The sequence below is a fragment of the Phyllobates terribilis genome, unplaced genomic scaffold (assembly GCF_046119375.1).
Source record: "Phyllobates terribilis strain yellow unplaced genomic scaffold, ASM4611937v1 Scaffold_3__8_contigs__length_932513732, whole genome shotgun sequence".
NCBI classification, from domain to species: Eukaryota; Metazoa; Chordata; class Amphibia; order Anura; family Dendrobatidae; genus Phyllobates; species Phyllobates terribilis.
In genome coordinates, this window is record NW_027362763.1 from 368,253,015 (window position 1) to 368,272,350 (window position 19,336).

General features: G+C 38.8%; 1 protein-coding gene across 2 annotated transcripts in view; it reads right to left on the minus strand.

Moving 5' to 3' along the window:
* Window positions 1-19,336, minus strand: part of CSMD1 (CUB and Sushi multiple domains 1) — a 2,980,041-nt gene that overhangs the window by 900,438 nt on the left and 2,060,267 nt on the right. For both annotated transcript variants that reach the window (XM_073675393.1, XM_073675394.1), the window contains exon 13: window positions 1,617-1,799. In XM_073675393.1, coding sequence (XP_073531494.1) covers window positions 1,617-1,799 — 183 coding nt within the window. The remainder of the gene's footprint in view (window positions 1-1,616; window positions 1,800-19,336) is intronic.

The following is a 19,336-nucleotide window of genomic DNA, read 5'->3' on the forward strand; positions in this document are numbered from 1 at the left end:
CTAGAGGCAGGCCTCAAGTCATGTAAAGCTAGAAAAAAGCCTTTCATCAATGAGAAGCCAAGGAGAGCCAAGCTGAAGTTTGCCAAAGACAATAAGGATTGGACCATAGAGGACTGGAGTAAGGTAATCTTCTCTGATGAGTCTAATTTTCAGCTTTGCCCAACACCTGGTCGTCTAATGGTTAGACGGCGACCTAGAGAGGCATACAAGCCATGGTGTCTTGCACCCACTGTGAAATTTGGTGGAGGATTGGTGATGATCTGGGGATGATTCATCAAGGCTGGAATTGGGCAGGTTAATCTTTCAGAAGGACATATGAATCAAGCCGCATACAAGGTTATCCTTGAAAAACACTTTCTTCCTGCTGCTAAAGCAATGTTCCCCAACTCTGGGGACTGGTTTTTCCAGCAGGACTATGCCCCATGCCACACAGCTAGGTCAATCAATGTGAAAAATGAAGGAGCACCACATCAAGACCCTGTCATTGCCAGCCCAATCTCTAGACCTGAACCCCATTGAAAACCTCTGGAATGTAATCAAGAGGATGATGTATAGTCACAAGCCATCAAACAAAGAAGAACTGCTTACATTTTTGTGCCAGGAGTGGCATAAGGTCACCCAAAACCAGTGTGAAAGACTGGTGGAAAGCAAGCCAAGACGCATAAAAGCTGTGATTAAAAATCATGGTTATTCCACCAAATATTGATTTCTGAACTCTTCCCGAGATAAAACATGAGCATTGTTGTTTCTAAATGAATAAGAACTTGTTTTCTTTGCATTGTGTGAGGTCTGAAAGCGCTGTTTCTTTTTTATTATTTTGACGATTTCTCATTTGCTGCAAATAAATACAACATTTTTAGCTTTGAATTTCGGAGACATGTTGTCAGTAGTTTATAGAATAAAACAACAATGTATATTTTACTCAAAAATATACCTATAAAGAGAAAAATCAGAGAAAACGAAAATTTTGTAGTGGTGTCCTAATTTTTGCCAGAGCTGTATATGTATATATACATATATATATATATATATATATATATATATATATATATATATATATATATATATATATATATATATATATATATAGACACATATATATATTTATATATATATAATATAGACACATGTGATTTTGTATAGTTGTATCTTCTACGTTATAAAAACTTTTCTGTGTTGATTGCATTTAATTTATATGGCTATATATATGCTGATTGTAGACACATGTTTGCTTGAAAAATCACCTTAAAGGGGTTTTCCCATGAACAAACATTTTATTTAAACACATCCAATTGTGGAAATTATTATCATTCCAAGATCTATTGATTAAAATTAACTTTTGTTTGTGGGAAAATCCATTTAATTTCTATGGCTGAAATGTAGCATGAGCTATAAAAGTTCTCTGATTTGAAATTTCTATGTTATGCTTTTTGGATGGATAGATAGATAGATAGATAGATAGATAGATAGATAGATAGATAGATAGATAGATAGATATGGGATAGATAGATAGATAGATAGATAGATAGATAGATACGTTTTGTTTATATTCTTTTATATAATTGTGTACTATATATTGTTATACTTTTTTTTACAAAAACTATGAAGCCACTTACATACACAACCAGGCTTATTTCCAGACCACTGGTTATTTTGTTGACATGTGATTGTTTTTTCTCCAACAAGTTCAAAAGCAGACAGGCACTCAAACGTTAGTATGTCTCCATGCACGAAGCTGCTGCCATTTCTTTTACCATAAACAGGAATTCCCGGATCTCCGCATCCACCTTTCTCAATTTCTGAGTGAAAAAAAAGTAAAGACAATAAGTGTTAAAACACAATTTAGATAGGATGCATAAAATTTGTTTATTCTGATATTTGAAAAAATGAGGTTTCATACTAACACCGTGGTGATAATAGCTGGTATATTAATAAAATTCAATTTCTAAGATATTATAAATATATTATCACTTATATACAGCATTGGATATATTTATTATATTTTGTGAGCCCACCTGTTGGAATGTGTTGTATTATCTTCCATGCATCTATATTTCTGATGTGTAAATTCATTAGTATAAAGTATATGATTTTCTTTTTTTGTATTTAAGCTTTTTGTAGTTCTGTAGATTTAGTAAAGGTATGTTTTCCCTTGTAATATTCCTTAGAAATGAGTTATTGCATGGCTACACTACTAAGTACTTTGAATCTACAGGTCATGCTCAAACACAGAAAATCAATAAGACCAGTCACAGTGTGATAGAACTAAAATCCAATACAAGCAAACCGCAAAATAATGAGACATTTAACTGTTCATTTTACTGGTTTGAGAAGGCTAATAATAGTTAAATGGAGATGAATCAGCTATGAAAGAGTTCATGGCACAGGGATTCCAAGAATGCCTCTGTGTCCATAACTTATATTGATCTAGAGTAATCTAGCAATAGGATGTAAATTATGCTTCTGCAGCATTCTGTGTCTTTTCTATTATGTCGTAATGTAAATCATTCATGTACATTGGAGTCACTTTTTAATCATGCAAGCTTCTGCAAAATATGTTTTTTGCATAAACAAGTTATTAAAAGTACCAGCATGTTGTAAGTTCAGGAGAAAATTGATAATATGGTAGTTATTTCAAATTGTGATATTCAGCTTCATAGTCCAAAGAAATTCATTTTCTCCACTGTCTAGCGATAAATAATATTGCACACTACAAGCAGGGTCAGACTAAACCACCATAGTATCAGTAGATGGTCTGGGGGTATGGGATACTGAGATAATAATGTACATTTATGGACAGCTGACTTTTAAAGGGAATCTATCAATCAGCAACTTTTGCTATGTAATCTGAGGACAGCATGAGGTAGGGGTTAAAACACAGAATTCAACGATGTGTCACTTGTCAAGCAGTGTGCCGTTGTTTACTTTACTTATCTGAAGGTTTAATCACCTGGTGATTATCATTGTTCAGACTACAGAAGCTAAAGTAGCCTGTGCATGCTAGTCTGACTCCTCCCACTTCTGTGATAAGCAGCTCACTTTCAATAAACTATGTTCACATAGAGGGGTTAATTTTCTCCGCTCTGCTGCATTGCTAAATCTAAAAGCTCTGATTGTGTCACAACGGCTGCACCCAGTAATCTAAGTGATACATCGTTGGATTCAGCTTCACTTTGTCTACATTATGCTGCTCTCAGATGAAGTAGTAAAACCTGCTAACAGATTTCCTTTCATAAAGGCGCTAAAGAAGAAACACAAAACTCCATTTGAAGCTTATTTGAAACCTATATCTTGAAGCTGGACATAATTGCTACACTTAGCTCAGAAAATAACTTAAAAGAGCTCGTCGTTTTTGGACAAACCCTTCTTTTTAGAAAGGTTCCTTGACGATAAGCTGATCACAAAGTGTCCCCTCCCTTACTGGATCTCACAACCATCCGCTATAATTTTTAGGTGAAACTGGATTAAGGCTGTGTTCACACGATGCGTATTTCATGCGTTTCCGCGGCGTTTTTGCAGTTGCGTAAACGCCGCGGAAACGCATGAAAAACGCATGGTAGAAGGGCAGCAATGTTCCCCAATGGAAATCCGCATGTGCTGTGCCCATGATGCGGATTTTTCCGCAGCGTTAACGCTGCGGTCAAAAATCCGCAGCATGTCAATTAATTTTGCGGAAACGCGGCGATTTCGCCGCCATTGACTTGCATTAGAACGCGCCAATTCCGCAAGACAGCATTTGTACTTGCGTAATTGGTGCGTTCTAATGTGCGGATGGTACCCGGGTGTGGAGGAGAGGAGAGTCTCATCCACACCCAGGTACCATTAAAAAAGCTGTAAAAAGAAGAATAAAATAAAAAATAAATGTATTCTTACCTTCTGTCGGCCCGCGCAGCGCTCCCGCTTGGTTCCCGGCACTTGCAGTGAGTTGTAGGACCTGCGGTGACGTCAGAGTCATGTGACGGGTCACGTGACGCTGACGTCGGCAGGTCTTTCAATTCAAAGTTGCCGGCAGCCGGGAGAACGGAGTGAGCAGGACAGCGCGGGCCATCAGAGGTAAGTATATACACTCTCTCGGTTCACACTGTATAAATCCATGCTGTTTGCATGGATTTATATAGTGTGACCTAGTTATCAAGCACTTTCCAGGTGATGCTAAAATCGCCTGAAAAGCGCTTGTCAATCTTCATGCGGAAACGCATGTGAATCTGCATGTGGATCCGCATGTATTCTGCAGGAAAAACGCATGCACAATCTGCATGCGTTTTTTCTGCCAGGGAGATGGAGAAATGATGCAGAAATTTTCTGCTTCATTTCTGCATCGTGTGCACATACCCTTAGTGATGAAATTTCCCGGCAGCAGCAGAGAGGTAACTAAAAGGGTTTTCTGGGATTTAATTTATTCCTTTGATTTGCCCACTCTAAAAATATACTCACCACCGATCTAGCATTGTCTCTTCTGCTACTTATGGTCTAAGTTGACAAGCTGTAGTGCTGATGTCACTATTACAGCACGTGACATGCTGCAGACAATCTTTTGGCTCAGTAGTCTTGTGATTACTACATTACTACTGGTTAGAGTGGTCACATAGTCTGTAGTAATGACAACACTGCTGCAGCTTGTCATCACGTAGAGGATCATAGGCAGAGAGGCAGAGCTGGACTTGTGCTGAGTTTACAGCGGGCAAGCCAGGGCAATAAAAAATGTAAACCCCTCTAAAAACGGTATACCGTCCTTTGAAAATTAAAGCTTGTCTGTTTAGTACAGGTTGGGTCTCCAAAATGAGATATAATCTTTGCAACTGTTTTTCACTGTAATCAAAAGATGAGGACCCCTCCCTCCATTATTAACTGGAAATACTCTAATTGGATATATGAACAATGGTTGCATAAAGTGGGCAATCCTTTAAGCTAGAATGTATTTATAATATTAGTGCATAAACATTATCAACCTATAAACGACTGGAAGATTAGCGCCAGTAGAATAAAATAGAATTTTTATTGACATATATTTAAAATCCAAATAAAATACATAAAAAGTGGGAAAGAAACTAGAACAGAAAAGAACTACACATGTTGATCATATCATGATATCCACCATATAGAGCAAGTGCTCAAAATCACAAAAATTACTGAACTATAATTATGGTGATTGAATATATCAGATTATAAGAATTGAAGAATATACTAGGCAATTTACCAATATAAATATATAAACAAATCAGATCACATAAAGTGCTATTGGCTACAGTGCAAAATCAACTACAATTCATGTAAAGTGCAAATTAATAGTGCAAAGAGAATAAGCACCACCTTGAGGCCATAAATACTGCAAGTGCGAGAAAAAAATCACATAAAGTGCCAATGTGCAAATGAGCTACAATTATAAGGTGCCGTTAATAGTGCAAGTAATGCAAGCACCTTCTCAAAGCCACAGATATTGCATGTGCAGAATATAATTCATATAAAGTGCATAAAAATCAGTGTGCAAATAAACAGCCATTCATATAAAGTGCAATTAATAGAATCACAATATTCTAGCACCTCCATAGGAACATTAAAATGGAGTAAAAAACAATAACAGTGATCAAAGAATGATGGAAGGAATAATATTAGTTAATCATCAATAGTTAATAATTGTATGACCTGGCTGATGAAGACACCCCAATGGGCACGTTTCGCGGCTTGCTTCTTAGGGGGTGAGAATAGGGAAACTTTTGGGCTAAAAAATCTTTTTTTGTTTATTAGTGCATAAAAAGTAGAATTTGAGGTATAATCAAAAATGGACATACAGATAAAGAAGCCATAAAGTTCATAAATGCAGTGCACTACATAGATAGAAAAGGTTCCTTTTGATATTTGAATGGCATTTCACCGATTCAATATGAATGAACAGGGTCAAGCAACAAACATATTTTTGAGCACCTATTAACCTAAAGTAGTGGTTACCAGGTTAGTAGCTGATACATTTGTACATGGTGTAAATAGTTTTAAAAATGGGTTTATGAACTAAAGGCCCCCTACACAATAGACTAATGTGTATAAGGGCACTGGCCAACTGAATGTCGAGTGTGATGTCAATCAGACATGCTTGATTTCTGCCTGCCAACTGTAATGTAATCCCAGAAATAAACCGCTAGCTGACATGTCAGCCAGCGGATTTCTCATAGAGATGTAATGCAGGTGTCAGAATGCAACGCGCAGAGTCACAAAATGAGGGCAGTCTAATTGCTATAAATAACAATTTATATATATATATATATATATATATATATATATATATATATATATATATATTAAACAAGCTGACAGGGATTGCAACAGGGGTTAGTAATGAGAACACTACCACAATAGCAATAACACACAATACATCACAATAGCAATAACAATAGCAATATAATCCTTCTCTAAAATACTGTATATAGCCCAAATATGGGATTAATCACTGAAGTACATCGTTTCTGCAAATGGCCCTAGCGGGGGTCTCTGGTTAATCCTGCTAGGCCTTTAAGTCTTTCTCTGACAAAGTCAATTAGATCCCATTAGGCTTGTCCCACCTCACCCGTCCCTCTCCCAACCTGATACCATAAACCCGATTATTCCCGTTACCGCGAGGGAGTGGTTGAAGTGACAGCCCTGTTCAGTGATGACACTCGTCGGCTTCTGCTGAGGAGATCTCTCTGGCACGACTTGTTTCTATCCTTTCTTTGTCCTGTCAATTGGGGCGGTTTACCACGTCGTGGGTAGGAGGGTCTTGTACATTTCCTTAATGTCGTATCCAAGTCCCGATCCTCTTCCGTAGTGGTGACACCCGAGGGACCGCTGCGCTGAATCCCTCGCTTGTTCACCGGCAGCCACCCGTCTTGCCTTACTGGTCTCTCACCCTGGTCTCTCTCGCTGGTTCCTTCAGCGCGTCCGGCCTGCGTCACGTCTCTCTCTGTGTCTGGTGCCGAAAATCACCTCAAGCACTGCGTGCTCGACCGTTAAATTTTGAAATCCTCTGCTGGAGGTCACCCGACCAGGTCCAGCATGCAAACTTGAAATGCTCACCAGATGGTGCTCTTTCTCCTTATTACATATCTCTCACTGACTCTCTGAAAGACTTTTCTCCTTCCATTACAGAGAATAGAAGAGCGCTTGGCCAAACCAGAACTTCTGTGTGTGGGAGAGTTGGCTGAGAAGGTTGTCGGCTAAATGATTAGCAGAAGCATCATTCGGCTGACAGGCACCTACTGTATATGGGGATCTTAAGTCTTAGTATGACCATTACAGCAGGAGCAAACATACCATTTGTGCAACCCATGCAGCCACACAGGAACCCAAGATGTAAGGAAACTCATTTACACCCCCAATGCAGGTGGACTTGTGCATTATGATGAGCTATTGGACTTGATCTGGCCCATGTATTGTTTTTGTACAGGGGCCGACTTCTGTCTGTGACAGCTCCTGCATTACAGGGTTACTCCCTATTAACATATCCCACTCTTGCCCCCCATAGCTGCTCAAGAAAAATGATATTTTTTATGTGGCTTTATTCCTATTAGTGTCCCATGAGGATTTAACATCATGGTCCATTTTATTTTATTGTTTTTTTCTATTTCTCTGTCTCTATTTCCCTTATTCTGCTTTTTATTTTTAAATCACATGAATTTACATTATTACATTTTGATTTCATGACAGATACATTATTCTATCCTTGGAATGTTTTGATTGACCCTACATCATCTGTCAGAAGGTTTTTCCTATGTAATCTGAGAGCAGCATGATGTAAGGACAGAGACTCTGATTCCAGCGATGTGTAACTTACTGATATACTTTGTGTAGTTTTGATAACTTCACTGTTTTATTTGCTGTAGATCTAGCAGTTCCGTGAATGATCATCTCTATATAACTCCGCCCACACTACTGATTGACTGTTTTCTGTACATTGTAAATTTTCAGAAAGCTGCTAATCAGTGTGTGTGTGTGTGGGGGGGGGGCGTGGTTACACAGAACAGGAGAATTGCACAGCCTGAGACAAAAAGTCCTCTAGTGATAATCCCCAGCTGATAAAACACTGATTTTTATTGAAACTGCAACAAACAGCCCAGTAAATGACACATCACTGGAATCAGGCTCTCTGATCCTAACTTATGTTGTTTTCAGATTACATAGTACAATCTACTGACAGATTTTCTTGATGGCATACTTGTCATCTCACTAAAAAAATCTGCAAGGTCTTGCTGTCCTGATCCACACAACAAATAAAATTGCTTCTAATGCACATTCTATCCTGGCTAATATGTCTAATATCTGTCCCAAATCTCATGTTCTATAACTTGAAATCCACTCTTTTTGAGTGTTCAGTTCCTCGTTACCAGCATTTTGTGAGCACTAATGGTGCTGGAAATTCTTTCTCCTTACTTCCCATCATGCATTGTCCTATGGTTTGTCTGATTGAAAGCATACCTGAGTACAGCTTTAAGGGAACCTGTCAGAAGGTTTTTGCTACCTCATCTGAGAGCAGCAACAAGGCTGAGAAAGCTTTCCCCGCCCACACCATACTCTATATATACAGTGTCTATAGACAGTGAGCTGCTTATCACAGGAAGGGGCGGAGTCAGACTTTCAAGCAAAGGGGTGGCTAGTCACAGCAATGTTAATCACAAGGTGATTATAGCTTCAGACTAAGTAAACAACACTGCACAGCTGGACATGTGACACATAATGGAGTTCAGTGTTTTAACCTCTACCTCATGCTGTCCTCAGTTTACATAGCTAAAACCTGCTGACAAATTCCCTTTAAAAGAAAGGCAAAAGACAACGTTATACTGAAGGGAAACAACTAGAGGCCATCACTTTGGAAAGATTATTGTACTGAAAATGTGATTTTGGATAAAGTACTTTGCAATTTACGGTAGTTACATATTGCATTGGCCATCAGATAGGCATATATTTTTAAATGAAAATATCCATTTAAACATTTCCCTGGTCCTGTCCTTTGACCTTTCTCTGACACCTCAAACCACACAACTTTGATTTTGCAAGTCTAGTGTAAGCAAATGACTTTCCAACAAATGTTGCAATATCCTCTTCTTCTAAGTTTAATGGTAAAATATGTTTTATTTAAAATGAGTATTAAGTGTTCCTCTTAAGATACTGTAAATCTTTATAAAATTACCAGAATCTTGGGGATAATTGGATAAAACTCAAGCTTTCATTCAAGTACAAGCACTTAACTGTCTTCTTTACCGTTTCATACATATTTATATTAGGTCTTTCTGGTATCTACGCAACTAACCGTCACAATGAAAAATAACATTTGAAAAAGATACTGGTCAGTGTAACTTCCTCCATATCGAGATAAAATTCTGTTCTATAATATTTGACAATTGCTGTTTGAAGGGAATTAAGTAACATTGTGCATGAATAATTACTTATCCTGCCCAGGGACCTACCTAGGAAGAAGGATGATTATTTCTCCAACCACAGTGCTGAATTAAAAAAATGATGACCTCTTTACACTAGGGTATCATGAGAAAGGAGCTGAAGCCACGGCCCATGTCACCATAGTGAAAAGTTCCCTTTCAGAAATATTACTAAATACTTGTATGAAAGAATATAGATTAAACTGTAACCCATTCCCGATGGGACAATTTTCCATTTTTGTGCTTTTATTTTTTCCTCCCATTCTCCCATAACAATTTTTTTCATTTTTTTATCAAAATAGTCAAATTAAGGCTTGTTTTTTAGAGGGACAAGTTGTAGTTTTGAATTAAACTATTAATTTTATCATTCAATGCACTGGAGATGAGGAAAAAAATTCCAAATGTAATTTAAATAAATTTTAAAAAAACTCAGTTCTGCAAATTTTTTGAGTTTTGCTTTTAAAGCATTAATTATGCTGTAAAAAATATCTGACAGAATGATTGTATATTTTTTTTACATAAATGGAGACAAAAAATTCAGAAACTTGTAAAAAAAATAAAAATGTGTTGGTGTCGCCGTTTAACAAAATGTTTTGATTTTTAAAGAAATGAAGGTGTGTGAAGGCTTTACTTAGTTGTTTTTTATGTGTTTTTATTGATAATATTTTGGGTTAGATACTCCATTTTAATTATTTTTACTACATTTTTTGGTGAGGTAGAAGCAACCAAAAAAAAAATATTGTTATTTTGTTTTTTTTTCTGTACCAAAAGGAATAATTAATTTTATATTTTGATGCATAAGACTTTTATGGACGCAATGATTCCAAATGCACTTAATTTTTCTTTTATTTATTTTTTATAGGGGAAAAAGTGTTGTGATTCAAATTATTTTATTTTTAAATTTCTTTAAGAAACATTATTTTATGTATTTTTTAGTTTTTTTAATGGGATAGGATACTGCCATCATTTTATAGTTTGTGCTAAATATGCTGCAGTACCACATCATTGCAGTTTATTGCAATAATCATGGTCTTCTATGGAGCCCATTACAGTCTAGTGTTCACAGAAACACAATCATAGCAGCCTTAACATCCATTGACACCCTGCATACATGTCACTGGTGGGACTATGAGCACAAAAAGCTATGTACCCTTTGGATCATGCTCTTTAAATTTAATTGTCAGAGATTGACAACAGCATTTAAAAAATAATGTCATGGCTGTGTCACAAGAGACAGTCGCCCTACAGTTGGTTGCTGGATATCTCTACGTTTGGCATTACAGATATCTTCTTAGAGGCTGCCTCTAGGACCCAGTGGCTACCTTCCTCTGGTTAATTAACTCCCTGGTCTGGGTGTATAAATACCTGATGTGTCTGAGAAGGAGGTGCCGGCGATATTCATTATTCCTTGTGAAGGCTTTAGCAAGAGAAGTACCTCATCTTCTCTGGAGCTTGAGGACGTATGCGCATTTGTCTGGAGTCGTCTAAAGCTAAGCAATTTCCCCCTGTTTATGTATCCTTGTTGTCTATAGTGTTTAGTGGAGATCGACTATTGCTCATCTCCTCCCTTCCCTAGCCATAGTCATACGCCAGGGAAAGACAGGGCGAGGCACGCGTGCGGAGATTGGTGAAGAGCCAATACAGGGATGTTAGGGGAGACAAGGTGACGCTAGATCAACCTAGGAGGTCTTCACTTCCCCCTTTCCCTGGAGTTTGGGCTGGCCGAGCACATTTTGAAAAGGGGGAAAAAAAAAAAAAAAGAGACTGACACTTTTGCTTTTTGTTTTTCTGTGTGTTTTTGGGCATGGACCTTTTTTTTTTCCTTTCTCCCTTGGTATGGGTTCAGTTGCACAATTCACAGAGCGGCTGCACAGGCTGTTTCTGGAGGTGAATGACCTCCTCTGTGAGGTTCAACAGCAGCATCAGCGGCTACAGGTCGCCAATGTGGGGGCCTCTGCAGGTAGGCCTGTCCAGCCTGAACCCAAGGTTGCCCTTCTGGACAGGTTTTCAGGAGGTAGGGACAAGTTTTTGTTTTCAAATAGGCCTGTAAACTGCATTTGAAACTTCATCCCTATTCCTCCGGAAATGAGGAGCAAAGGGTTGAAATTGTGATCTCTCTACTGCAGAGAGATCCTATGTCGTGGGCATTTTTTATACCGCAGGATTCGGTTTGTCTCCAATCTGTGGAGGGGTTTTTTGGAGCTCTGGCCCTCATCTATGAGTCGCCTTGGCTGAGTCTAAGCTACGTCAACTTCAGCCGGGGATTCGGTCAGTGGAAACATACGTACAGTTCAGAATTCCATAGATGGGCAACGGATTCCAAATGGATTGACTCAGCCCTTAAAAGTCAATTTTGTGAGGGGCTTACAGAAAGGTTTAAAGATGCCTTGGCAGTATATGAAACCCCTCAGTTCTTGGAGGCTGCCATGTCATTGGCCATACGTCTTGATAGACGCCTTTGAAATAGACAGATGAGACCACCTTCTCTGGGGCCTTCTTGTTGGGGTTGTGTACCTCTGCCCCCTCTTCACTGGGGGTGAACCAGTATTGGGGGAGGTGGAGGAACCCATGCAGTTAGGGGGTGTCTCTGCATCATACATCTCCCCGAAGATTCGCAAGAAAAAAGGCGTATTTTTTTTTTGTGGGAAAAAGGGACATTTTGTTGGGACCTGTCCTTCAATTCCTAAGCAAAAGGAGACTCGTTTAACGCTTGGTAGTCTGGAGTTGGATAAACAAGGGGTGCATTTGTGGCCAAACTGCATTTCCTGCTTTGTCCTGGCAGCAGAGGTGGTGATAGAGAGCAAAACGTAGAAAATTTCTGTGTTTGTTGACAGTGGAGCCGGAGTCAGCTTGGTTAATGCTGAGTTTGTGAGAACTCATGGTCTTGCTTGCTGTACTTTAGATAAACCTATTTCCATTTTCGCCATTGACTGGATGCCACTTGCACAGAAAGCATTTACTCGCATTGTATATAATGTAAAACTGAGGGTTGGGTCAGTTCAGTGTGAAATAATCACTTGCTATGTCCTGGACAATCTTTCCACACCGATTGTTTTGGATATTCCATGGCTTGTTAAACATAATCTGTTGGTGGATTGGCAAGCCGGGGAGATTATTGAATGGGGAGATTACTGTTTAGATATTTCCCTTGCTACTGTCTCTACGGAAATATTACCTGCTTTTCTGTCTGGTTTTGAAAGCGTTTTTTCTGAGAGGGGGTGTCAGGATTTGCCTCCTCATTGTGCTTATGACTGTCCTATTAACCTGACCCCTGGAGCTAAACTACCGAAGTGCAGACTGTATAATCTTTCTGGCCCCGAGAAACAAGTCATGAAGGATTTCATTGTGCAAAGTCTGGAGAAGGGACATATCTGACCCTCATCTTCACCTGTGGCGGCAAGATTCTTTTTTGTGAAGAAAAAACATGGCGGTCTACGTTCCTGTTTAGATTTCTGGGAATTAAATCAAATTACTATCCGTGATCCATACCCTCTTCCTCTGATTGCTGATTTGTTCAGCCAGGTTGAGGGAGCTAAGGTATTCTCCAAGTTGGATTTAAGGGGAACCTACAATCTGTTTAGAATCAGAGAAGGGGACGAATGGAAAACAGCATTCAATACCCCGGAAGGACATTTCAAGAGTTTGGTTATGCCTTTTGGTTTGAACAATGCACCAGTGGTATTCCAGCATTTCATAAACGATTTTTTTCTTCATTTTTTGAGGAGGTTTGTGCTGGTCTATCTGGATGATATTTTGGTTTATTCACCTGATTTTGAGACACATCGGGGACATGTTAAGCAGGTGCTCCAGATATTAAGGGATAACAAACTTTATGCCAAACTGGAAAAATATGTTTTCGCTATTCATGAGGTGCAGTTTTTGGGGTACTTGTTGTCGTCTTCAGGTTTTCAGATGGATCCGGAGAAGATCCATGCAGTACTTGATTGGGAACGTCCCAATAACCTGAAGGCTCTGCAACGCTTTATGGGCTTTAATGATTTTTAACAGAAATTCATTCAAAATTACTCTGTAATTGTGAAACCCCTTACTGACATGACTAAGAAGGGGTCTGATTTTTCCAAATGGTCGGATGCTTCCCTTCAGGCTTTTTCTTCCATTAAGAATCATTTTGCCACTGCACCTATACTCAGTCAACCTGATGTTTCCCAACCCTTTATTTGTCTCAGGGTTCATCCTCTGGTAAATGGCATCAATGCACCTTCTTTTCGAAAAAATTGTCTTCGGCTGAGAGAAATTATGACGTGGGTAATAGGGAACTTTTGGCGATCAAATTGGCATTCGATGAATGGCGAGATTGGTTGGATGGGGCTGTCCATCCTATTACTGTTATTACTGACCATAAGAACATGTCATATCTCCAGTCAGCTAAACGTCTCAACCCTAGTCAAGCCAGATGGTAAATGATTTTTACTAAGTTCAATTTTGTTGTCACTTTTCGTCCAGGGGTAAAAAATGTCAAGGCTGATGCTTTGTCCCGGAGCTTTCCTGGTGTTGGTGACCATGAGAACCCTGCCCCGATATTACAGAAAGGGGTAGTCATTTCAGCACTGTATCCTGAACTGGAGGGTGAGCTGTTGGAGGCTCAGGGGGTCGCTTTTGCCTCCTGCCCTTCAGGAAAGTTATTTGTATCATCTAATCTGTGCCGCAAAGAAATTAGTAAGGCAACCACGGACCTCCTCTCTCATCGTTTTTGGTGGCCAGGGTTGCATCGGGATGTGATTGAACATGTAGCTGCTTGTAGTATTTGCGTGCATTCTAAGGTTTTGCATGCCCATCCGTCTGGTACTCTACTTCCGCTACCTATTTCTAGTTGACCATGGACACACTTGTCCATTGTTTTTTTTAAGTAATCTACTTTTCTGCAGGCAAAACGGTGGTTTTGGTGGTAGTAGATAGGTTCAGTAAAATGGTTCACTTTGTCGCAATGCCTGCAATTCCAAATGCCAAGGCACTTGCTCAGGTGTTCATAAATGAGATTGTGAAGCTTCACGGGGTTTCCTCCAATGTGGTGTCCGATCGGGGGACCCAGTTTGTTTCCAAGTTCTGGAAGACATTATTTTCTTGACTGGGGGTGCAGCTGTCCTTTTCCTCTGCCTTCCACCCTCAGTCGAATGAACAGACCGAGCGTGTCAATCAAAATTTGGAGACCTAACTCAGGTGTTTCATCTCTGAAAATCAAGAGGATTGGGCATCCTACTTATCGCTGGCAGAATTTGCCATTAATAATCATCCTCAAGAATCCATTCGAAGGTCACAGTTGTACGGTGCATACGGTTATCACCCACAGTTTGGTACCTTTAGTGGGGGAGGAGCTTCAAGAGTTCCTGAGGAGGAACGGTTTGCTTCATCGCTCTCCTCGGTATGGCAGGGTGTGCTGGGTAATTTAAAGATCATGGGAGGCAGGTATAAACATATGGCTGACAGAAAATGCTTGCCAGGTCCGGACCTGAATGTGAGTGACTTTGAGTGGTTGTCTACTAAAGTTCCTTCTTGGAAGCTGGGACCTAGGTTTATTCGTCCCTATAAAATAACTGCCATCATTAACCTAGCAGCATTTTGTCTTGAACTTCCTCAGGCTCTTAAGGTCCACAACGTGTTCCACAGGTCCTTACTAAAAAAGTATGTAGAACCTCTTGAGCCCTCACCTCTACCACAGCCCCCAGTAATGGTTGATGGTAATCTGGAGTTCCAGATTTCGAGGATTGTAGATTCTCATCTGCAACGTCGTTCTCTACAGTACTTGGTGCACTGGAAAGGCTATGGTCCTGAGGAGAGTATGTGGGTTTCAGCAACAGAGGTGAATGTTCCCAGGTTGGTTCATTCATTCCACACCTCTTATCCTGAGAAACCCGGTCGTGAGTGTCCGGAAGCCACTCGTAGAAGGGGGGGTTCTGTCACTGGTGTGTCAGAAGTGACAGACAGTCACCCTGCAGTTGGTTGCAGCAGATTTCTATGTTTGGCATTACAGACATCTTATTAGAGGCTGCCTCTAGGACCCAGCGGCTACGTTCCTCTGGCTAATTAACTCCCTGATCTGGGTGTATAACTACCTGCTGTGTATCAGAGGGAGGTGCCGGTGATATTCATTGCTGCTTGTGAAGGCTTTAAGAAGAGCAATACTTCGTCCTCTCTGGAGCTTGAGGGTGTGTGCGCATTTGTCTGGAGTCATATAAAGCTAAGCAGTTTCCCCCTGTTTGTGTAGCCTTGCTGTCTATAGTGTTTAGTGGAGATCAACTAGTGCTCATATCCTCCCTTCCCTAGCCATAGTCATACGCCAGGGAAAGACAGGGCTAGCCACGCATGCGGCGATTGATGAAGAGTCAATATAGGGATGTTAGGGAAGACAGGGTGACGCTAGATCATCCTAGGAAGTCTTCACTTCCCCCTTTCCCTAGATTCTGGGCTCCCTTTCCCTCTTCCCCTTGTGTTGCACCACAGTCTTTCCCACACCTTGCTTGACACATAACCAGCAGTGGGCAGATATAAGCTCTGCTTGCTACTGTTAGAGACAAAAACTGGCTGTGTAACATAACCACCATCTGCCAGATATGATACAGGCTCTACTTGTGAGCCTACATCACGTGTGGTGAACCCAACAAGGGATGTACCAATACAATCCATGTTCAGAGGATTCTAGGTCTACTGACCAGCACCCAGCACCTGTGCTGTGGATGTTGATGATCATGATAATAGTGGCTCCTACAAAGGCAGGCCTGCTCTTAAGGCTAAGAGCATTGTGTGAACAGCCCATTATGCTTTTATTGAGCTCCCCCATTTATCACGTCGGCTTAGCTTTATTGAAGACCATGAGATTAAGTGTAATACCCCATGCAACCAATTTAAATGAATGTTTTATTGAAGAAAAAAACAAACAAATGTTTTCCCATACCACCTTGTTAATGATAAAAAAAAATGCAAATGTAGAGTCAAACAATATCAAAATAACCTTTCAATTAGGCTTTGCTGCTCCAAACATTTGTTTAAGCAACAGGAAATGTACACACAAATGTAGAGGACTCTTTACATGGTGGAAGGTGGTACCAAGATTACCTTTTGCCGATTTTCTAAAATTTCCTAAAGTGTACCATCTCTAACTTGATCTTTAGCATGGAATTTACTGTGGGATTTTACATATCCCTGACATTGAATTAGTCCCATCATTGCCTTCGCTCTGCGATTCCTAAAGTGATCTTATCATTAATATATACCATTGAGTCAATGCCAACAGAATTGCTTTCTGCTAACTTGAGCATACTCAGCAATGTAATAGATAACAAAAAGGATTTATGATAATTTGTAAGCAGATATAAGACAAGTATTTCTTTGAACTTATAGCTTTGGATAGTAGTAAAATAATTTGCGCCATTGTCTTAGAAGAGATGCCAAAATGCATTTCTAATTTGCCCTACTAACCATTAAATAATATTAATAAATATACTTTTAACATAAAAATGTAGGAACAAATCATGGCAAATACAACTACATAGCATTCAAAATACTTGCTTTAAAAACATACTGTTTGTTTAGGGCAGCTATTAAAATCAGCAACAATTTTTTTTAAAGGGATTGTGTCATCAGGCAATTAAAATCTCATTAAAAATGGGCTGAGCCAAAATGGAAAACTGTTCTGTAGTCAGAAGAATCCAAATTTGAAATTCTTAATGGAAACCATAAATGCTGTGTCCTGTAGACTCAAGAGGAGAGGGACCATCCAGCTTTTTATCAGCGCACAGTTCAAAAGCCAATATCTCTGATGGCATAGGGGTGCATTAGTGCCTTCGGCATGAGTTGCTTGGACGCATTAAAAGGCATTATCAATACTAAGCATTATACAGAGGTTTTACAATAACATATGCTCATATGCTCCCATCCAGACAATGTCTATTTCAGAGAAGGCCTTGCATTTATCAACAAGATCATGCTAAACTTTATACTGCCCATCAGTATAGCATGGCTTTGCAGAAGAAGAGTCAGGGTGATAAACTGGCCACCTGCAGTCCAAATCTTTCACCAATAGAAAACATTTATTTTTTTTAACAAAATGTATTTAACATAAAAACTTGATTTATACAACTGGCCATTTTCTGTAAAAACAATGCTTTTAATCATTTTAAAATCTAATCATGTATTGATTTGTCTGTGAGTCTTTATATGTGTACTAAAATAGTTTGCAAGCTGGAAAAAATATAGATCATCCAGTTCCCCCTCTATTGATTTATCTTGTTGATCCAAGGCAAGCAAAAAAACAAAAACCAAATTTTAAAAGAAAACATTATTACTTTTATTTTCACATTTTTGATTCTACTATTTCTCTAAAGTATATACCTCTCACAAGGACATTTTAATTGATTTTAAAAATATTTAATTCAGTATCTGTAGTCTTATGTATGAAGACATTCCTCCAGTTAATCATGTTAATCAAATTTTACCTTCTTGAAGTTCAGTAATTTTGCATCTTAGTAGTAAAATTTCCCAGAACTCTTTTTTTAGTTTGCTTCTAAAACAGTTTATATCAATCCCTCTGATTGCAAAGGGCTAATCTATCTATCTATCTATCTATCTATCTATCTATCTATCTATCTATCTATCTATCTATCCTGTCTATTCAGCTACCTATCTATTTGTCTATCTATTCATTATTCCTACTGTTGGTTATCTGCAAGGTACTCAGTATATCCAAGAAATACATATCCTAACTCAAGTGCTTGGCATGTAAAACTTCTTCTAGGTAGAATGGCATTTGACATTTCAAAAAACCCCTAGGGATGTCAAAAAGGAAGCAAGATTTACAACTGTGACCTCTGGAGCTCAGATCAAACACATCGTCTCATACAGACATCACTGTATAACCTCAGTAGTATATAGTACATTTGAATAATCGCATCTCTGTATCTCAGTAGTTGGCATTTGAACTCAATGATTGAATGCCCCTTGCCTACATGCACTTATGAAAAGTAATTGACAGAAAGGATAGTGTTACAATTAGAGAAGAGTCATTCATCTATTCATTGATATCTGTAACCAAATTTGATGCCTGTTCAGTCCCTCTTTTTCTAATCTTTCCTTTCATCGGCTTAAACAAAAGTCATTGATTTAATATCCTTTTTCCAAATTAAGTGGACTGGGTTAAAAAAACATTTTACTATCAATAAATCAAAAGAAACTAAAAGAAAAAAAATGTATTTCAGTCATTAAGCAGTCAATTTGTGAAATAAAACAAAAAGTGAATATGCATTTAAACTAATAAAACTTATATTAACCAAGGGCTGACAAAAGTACAAACTTAAAATTATTAAGTATTGAAAGAAAGAAAGAAAGAAAGAAAGAAAGAAAGAAAGAAAAAGAAGAAATAAAGAAAGAAAAAGAATAAAGAAAGGCAGAAAGAAAGAGAGAAAAGAAATAAAGAAAAGAGAGAAAGAGGGAAATATATTGGGGGATGGTAGGGACTAAGTAAGGAGGAAATAAGGAAAGGAGGAAATAGAGAAAGAAAAAAAGAATGACAGAAAGAAAGAAATAGAAAAAAACAATAATATGTACAATTTTTAATTAGCAAATCAAACTTCCTTGCCTTATCATGGCATATCAAAATGGCCACCATTATGTCACACTGACAGAAACTTTTCCTAAAATGTTAATAGGACAGTTGCCTGTGAATATGAGCATTATGTAGCTCCGCTGCTGTGACCTGGAGATGTTCTGTGCCATGTTGTCAGGCTATCTCCAGGTCACAGCAGCAGGCCAGCTGCACATGCTCACAGATACCTGTCCAAATAACATTCTAGAAGCGGTTTCTGCCAGTATAACAAGACAGTGGCCATTTTGGTGTACTACAGTGATTACCTTCCTAGACAATACAAATGTGATCTGCTAAGTAAAGGTATTCAATAAAAAAAAAATGGAAAAAAAATATT